The 7067-nt window shown below is 37.1% G+C and overlaps 1 protein-coding gene across 1 annotated transcript; it reads left to right on the forward strand.

Annotated features, from left to right (window-relative positions):
* Window positions 1–3707: 3707 nt before the first annotated feature.
* Window positions 3708–5206, forward strand: LOC125194644 (loganic acid O-methyltransferase-like). The gene is made up of 3 exons (XM_048092891.1): window positions 3708–3788; window positions 3903–4529; window positions 4874–5206. Exons 1-3 carry the CDS (start codon window positions 3708–3710, stop codon window positions 5204–5206), a joined length of 1041 nt encoding a protein of 346 aa, XP_047948848.1.
* Window positions 5207–7067: the final 1861 nt, after the last annotated feature.

Here is a 7067-nt window from a genome sequence, read left to right on the forward strand (position 1 = left end):
GTGAGGCCTATATCATTTATGGAATATTCTAACCGTGCCCACAGTTCTGAAATCAGCGGTTATGATTCGAACCGTTGGTTCTGTTTTAGAAATTGTCGAACCGGAACCGAACCATGAGGGTATTTCGCGGTTCCGGTTTCGGTTCAGAGCCTATGGTTTTCTGGCTGTTTTTTACGGTTTCAAAACACCGGTTTTCGGCGGTTTATTGCGGTTCTGGCACGGTTTTGGTTTGAAAATTTTCGAACCTGAACCAAACTACAGTTCTAAAATTGACGATTTCGATTTGGATAAATTCTTATGGTTCCAGCTAAGAACCGTTACCGCCGGTTACGGTTTCGCGCTAACCGTCGGAACCGTAAACTTTGGGCACCTCTATCCTTAAGTGGGACACCCTAAAACGATAAATAGGAACTCCTAAAGTGGGACCGAGAGAGTAGTAGATTTAGATGAAAGGAATTTATTAAAACAAAATGAAGTACGATATAGAAAAACAAATAAGAAAATATCTCAAGTCAAGTACTCTCAATTTTGATATCTTAACAGAAATAAACGATGAAACTAGAAAACATAGAAACCAAACTGGATAAACATCCTAGGTAGAATTCGTTTCTCCGTTTCAATCCAACTCGATCCTCCGCCGTGCTTGGATTAATCCTACATGAACTGAGGTATATGGAATGGTGGATATGATGAATAGATGATACTCCCTCCATCTCTCATTAATTGACACTGATTGACTTGACATGAGTTTTAAGAAATATAGTGAAAATGAGTGAAAAAAGATAATAGAACGCGAGTCTTACTTTTATATATTAGTTTTATAATAAAATATGGTGGAATTAGTTAGTAGAATGTAGAGTCAATTTCCAAAAATAGTAAAAATTAAGGGTGTCAATTAATTGGTAACGGACAAAAAAGGAAATCGGTGCCAATTAATGGAGGACGGAGGGACTATTTTTTTTTCCTCAATAGCCTCCCAAAATTGTCCATCAAATCTGGCTCGAAAAGGCAAGAATGTAGATTTTCTGTACAACCGAACATTCTAGCGGATCGCTGAATTGGCAGGCATGCCAACTCAATGGGTGGCTTATTTTTTTGAATTTATTTCTATAAATAATACATATTCCTCTCATTTTTATTCTAATCCAATTAAAATATACCATTAATTGACAAAATAATGTGATTTGTGGCTATGGTGTTGCTGTTATTGGGCTGGACAAGTTTTTGCGAGTGTGGACAAGTTTTTGTGGCCTGGCTGTTCCGGGCTATTGTGGACACTCCAAGCTAGTGGGTTGCTGGTTTAGTGGCAATGGTTTCCTTGGCTCCTTTCTAGCACACTGCTGGGTTGGAACCTTCGCGAAGTCAGTGGGTCGTCGGCTTATGACAGCTCTTCCTGAACACCCCTAGCGGGTCGCTAGGTTGGACGGATAGGATCCCACCAAATCAATTGGTTGCTTCTGTCTCAATTTGAACCACAACTCTTGCACTTTGCGTTTTGTATCTATTTCAAGCCTATTTTCTAAGAGATCTTTACTGAATGGCCAAAAATCTAAAATAAAAGATATAAAACATATACTCCACATGTTTAATTTTACACAAAACCAAGAATGTCTAACACCTAAATATGTATAAAATCTGTGCCGATCATCAACCTACTCTGGTGGCAGGCTAATGGAGTTGAAATTTTATCAGACCAGAAATTTTCAACTCTAAACCTTTAAATTTACTGGGCTATTCGAGTCGGCTCATGTAGTTCCGGTAGCGCTGACATCCCTAGTTCTTGGTAGTAATTCTATCGCCTAGCTTTGTATATAAAACATATACTCCACATGTGGTGTTTGTTGGTTGTTTGTTTGCCTTGTTATTTACCCTATTATTGAGTTTTAAAATCTTTAAATTTCTGCTTTCAGTTTGGAGTTTTGGCATCATATTTTGCCTAGTAACTATTTAATTTATGTTCATTAACCCATCCAAATAAAGAAGGAGAATTAAATTTGAAAGTCAAGTTGAAGATCCATGATAGACTCTTGATCACCTTTTCAGAATTTAGAGCATGCGAATTAAACGAGAGATTCAAAGATAGAACCCTAGATTGAGTGAGAGGGTTTTTCGAGAACTCGAGGAAGGAGAAAAAGGGTTTTGTTCTTTATTTCTCAATGACTTGATTATAGGGGATTTTAATTTGTAGAACTCCATCCTAGTTGATTCGGACTTTACGACTTGAAAAAGAATGAAGAAGAAAATCTGATAAGATTGACTCATATCTAACCTAATGGAGTAATACTCTGTACTTAATAGTTCAGACAGTTAAGGAAATAAAACAAAAATAAATGGGGTACAAAATATTACTTCCTTCGTCTATCAATAGATGTCCAATTTTTAACTGATTAAGAAATTATTTGACTTTATAAAGAAAAATGAGTAAAAAAACGTTAATGAAATATGAGTTCTACTTTTATATATTGGTTTTGTAATAAAATGTGAGTGAAATAAATTAGTTGAATGTGAGGTCTAAAAATAGTAAAAGTGAAATGATACATTTAATGGATGACGTACGAAAAAAAAGAAATACTCTCTTTGTTACCTAAAAATAGGAACTATTGAAACGACATAGGTTTAATACTAAATTGGTAAAGAGAGATAAAAATAAAAAGTGTGTTTAATGGAAAATGAGTCTCACCTTATAGAGAGACAGAAGTGTCCTAAATTTTCTATTTTTAGGAAATGGACCAAAACAGAAAGAATTTCTATTTTTAGAAAACGAATGGAGTATGCGACATTTAAAGACAGATGGAGAGAGTAATTAATTCGAACTACTTCATCCGTCCCACAATAAGAGTCACATTTCACTTTTGCCATAAATGGTAAGTAGGTCTCACATTCCACTAATTCACTTCACTTATATTTTATTATAAAATTAATACAAAAAAGTGGGCTTCATATTCCACCAACTTTTCCAACCCACTATTCTTTACATTTCTTAAAACCTGTGCCCACATCAAATGCGACTCCTATTGTGGAACGGTTAATATTCTTGTATCTTGGGCCTTGATGGTCTTCCTCCTTGGTCGGCCAATCCCCTTTCCCTCTCTATTGGATGGTTCATGGCTCGGGCTGCATGGCTGTCATCTCAATATTTTGTGTGCTTGCGGCATTGGGGACGACCATATATATGGTTGAGTTAGTTAAAAGTTTTCTTCCATTGGTTTTAACCATTATATATGTAAATAGGGTTTGGGAACAGGAAGTAGACTTAAAGCAACCTTTAAGACTTTATCAACCTAGTTATTTCTGAAACTAGATTATTTCTTAATTCTCTCTCTTCATCAATAAGATTTAAGTCTTCTAAGATGTTAATTAGTACTCCCTCTATATCCCAAGCAACTTTAGAGTTGCTTTTAGCTTGTCCACCTCGTAGTTTAATAATGGATCCCCATTAACTTGTTTTTAGGTGAGTTTAATATTTTCAGCTTTTCACTTATTTATTTTCGTAATAAGTTGGTAGTTTTTTATTTTACTTTAGTTTATTTTCAAATACTTTTAAATTTTTGCCACTGTTTACATTTCTCATTATCCATCTCTCTTAGCTCTGCACATGTCATGTGATTGTTTCTACCATCGTTGACAATTAAAATATGCAATAATTGTTAACGGTATATATATAGTAGTAGTACAAGTAGTAATTCACATCTCCATATAGTTTTATGATGGATTCCAAAGACAAAGGACTTTTTTCCATGCATAGTGGCAATGGACCTCTCAGCTATGTCAAAAACTCATCCTACCAGGTATACATATATATAATAGCATTCATATTTTAATATGATCAATAATTCTTCATGTGTGTCCATGCTCAAATTAACTAAGGAACTAAAGTTTGCTAAACTTTTCTTGTTTTCAAGGGAGGAGTATTGGAGGCTGCAAAGGCAATCATCGAAGAAGAAATTGCCACAAGGTTAGAGATTCCAAATAATAGCTGTTTATGCGTTGCCGAATTCGGGTGCTCAACCGGCAACAACTCGTTTCCAGCCATGCAGACTATCATCGAAGCCATCAAATACAAATACCAATCCTCAAACCTCAAAACCCCTGAATTCTATGTATGCTTCAACGACGTCGTCTCCAACGACTTCAACACCCTCTTCAGTTCCCTCCCGCTCGATAGGAGCTATGAGGTAGCTGCAGTACCAGGAGACTTCCACGGCCGCCTTCTCCCTCCATCATCTGTCCACTTTGCATACTCTTCTTGGGCGCTCCAGTGGCTGACGGAGGTACCTAAGGCAGCCGAGGGCCTTAAGTCTCCGGCTTGGAGCGGAAGAGAGAGAGAGGAGGTTTATGATGCTTATTTAGGCCAGTTTGAGAGGGATATAGAGTCATTCTTGAAGTGTAGGGCTGTTGAAATGGTGGACGGTGGAATTATGGCTCTTCTAATTCCAGGAATACCTGACTTGTGGGACCCACAAAAGGAGTCTACCGTTGTCTCGCGCGTTGAACTTCTCAGATCTTCTCTAGTCGACATGGCAAAAATGGTATCATTGGTCTTTTTAATAATAATCACATTTAATCATAAGAAATAGTACTTTAGGGTCCGTCTGGTATACATAATTATTGGAGTTAGAATTTTAAGGATTTGAATTTTATGTCAAATGCGTTGTTCGGTAAAAATGATATACTAATTGGTATGAAATTATGCAGAAATTATAGTGTGTGTGTGTGTGTGAGTGTGTGTGTGTATGCGCGCGCGCGCGTAGTATGTAGTGTGTGCGCAATGCGTGTTAGTGGAATTGAAGGCTCCAATCCCAATTCCGCAAGCCTAATTATGTGATGTCAAATGGAGCCTCAGCGAAATTGATGACTATATTGAATTATGTAGGGGAGATTGAGTGTGGCAAAGTCAAGGATATTCAACCTTCCATACTACTTTCCTACCGCGGATGAGCTGAGGGCCATACTGCAAAAGAGCAATATTTTCAGCATAGAAAGAATGGAGATTTTGAAGTGTGGGACATTCCTCAATATTGATGGACACGTGGCATGTCTTAGGGCCGTTCATCAAAATATGCTTGCACATAAGTTTGGAGCTGAAACCATCGATGAAACGTTCGACCTTTTGAAGAAGAAATTCTATGCTTCACCAGTATACGCAGACCCTTCAAAAGATAAAACTATTATGATTGTTGCTATCCTTAAGCACAACAATGTTTAGAAAGTTGTCATTGAAATAAGACTTTAACAAATTCTAGAATAACACTTGTGTGTTTTTTTCATTTAGCTGGGGACTGGGTTCAAAAAATTTGTGTGTATTTTTATAGTAGGAGCACTCTTTATAATATCTATAATTTGCGAAGTTGGTTACTCTGTCTATACTTACACAAACGATTATGAAATCTGATTTGATAGCTAGACCGATGGTTTCATGGTGTTTATGCATGTAAAATATTGTGGTATTGCTTCGCTATTTTTCTGTCACCACTTTTCGTTGTTATCTCATTGATTCATCTACATTAGGTGTTAGTAAATTGTGCTCTTAGGCCACGTTCGGTTTACATAACAAAATAATATGGAGATTGAGTCTGGGATAATCATGCCCCATATTGTTTTTGTCGCAGGGGTACGGCTCCGACTGACAATGGGGAGATTATCCATATAAGATAGTATCATGGATTAATTAGTCCTCCAATTTTATTAACCGAACACAGAACTAAATAGTACACATGCTTCAATGGACCAACCGAACGACCACTTAGCATATTCTTTCACAGGGATGATTGCTTATCTAATGTAATGATAATCAGGCCACTTCCTCCTAACATGAATCAATGAGATAAAACGAGAAGCGATAACAAAAAATAATAACATCCTCTTCAATGTGAGGAGATAAAAATCACGAGACCGACCTGTCTACATGGGCGGACACACATGTAACTAAGGATGGGCTTAAGCCCTTCCCCAAATAACTTTTTTAATTATTGTAGTTATATAATAATATGATTTTGTTGCTATTTTGTGTAAAATAGAGTGCAAAAGCCCCTATTAAAACAAAAAAAATATAAGAAAATTATTATTTCATACAAAATTAGAATATATAGCCCCTATTATAACAATTTTCTGCGGCCGCCCCTAGCTGTCTACAAAATGTTTACGAATGATATCTAGTCCTTAATGCAACAAACACACTAGATAACTAATTCAACTCTAAATTGGATGAAATATGCATCTCAATACACAGCAGCCTCATTAAAAAAGTAATAACCGAAGATACCTATAGTTAAAATTCAGGATGATTGGACAAAGTTTGGACCTCCAACTAGAGATTCCCAAGATTTAGTGAACCGTCAGTTACGATTTAGAACCGGAACCGCGAAATTAAAATGGAACCGAAACCATGGATTTGAATCGCGGGCCCGTGTTTCCTAGAAGTATATTTCCTTGTGATAGATTTATTCCATAGAAGATATTTCCTTATGGAATATGTTTCCTAGTTGACTAGAATTAGGGCTCTCTATTTTGCTTATAAATAGAGGTGTCCCCTCATTGTAAAATCATCCTGAAATTATATAGTGAAATCCCTGGCTTGGCATCGCCCCCAGACGTAGATACACTTTGTATCGAACTGGGTAAACAATTCGTTGTGTTCATTCTCCTTTTATATTCGTGATTGCCTGTGTTTATTTCCCAACAACTGGTATCTAGAGCCTAGGGTTTAAGAGGCAGAAATCACGATGGGGATCGACGGGAAGATTGCTGTAGAGAAGTTCGACGGATCTGATTTCGGATTTTGGAAGATGCAGATTGAGGATTACCTGTACGGTAAAGATCTGTGGAAACCTTTAAAAGCCAAACCCGAAAAGATGGAACCGGAGGAGTGGGAGCTGCTGGACAGAAAAGCGATGAGCGCGATTAGGCTATCGTTGTCCAAGGAGGTGGCTTATCACACGACTGCAGCAAAGTCGACGAAGGAGATGATGAAGATCTTGGAGGATATGTATCAGAAACCATCAACGGCAAACAAGGTACATCTGATTAGACGATTGTTTAATTTTAGAATGCAAGAGGGAAAGGAGGTG

This window comes from Salvia hispanica, chromosome 6 (assembly GCF_023119035.1).
Source record: "Salvia hispanica cultivar TCC Black 2014 chromosome 6, UniMelb_Shisp_WGS_1.0, whole genome shotgun sequence".
In the NCBI taxonomy this organism is placed as follows: domain Eukaryota; kingdom Viridiplantae; phylum Streptophyta; class Magnoliopsida; order Lamiales; family Lamiaceae; genus Salvia; species Salvia hispanica.

Coding starts and splice junctions, on each gene's coding strand:
- LOC125194644 (XM_048092891.1), top strand. CDS start 3,708: ATGGATTCCAAAGACAAAGGACTTTTTTCCATGCATAGTGGCAATGGA. Junction 3,789..3,902: donor TCAAAAACTCATCCTACCAG/GTATACATATAT, acceptor CTTGTTTTCAAG/GGAGGAGTATTGGAGGCTGC. Junction 4,530..4,873: donor TAGTCGACATGGCAAAAATG/GTATCATTGGTC, acceptor TGAATTATGTAG/GGGAGATTGAGTGTGGCAAA.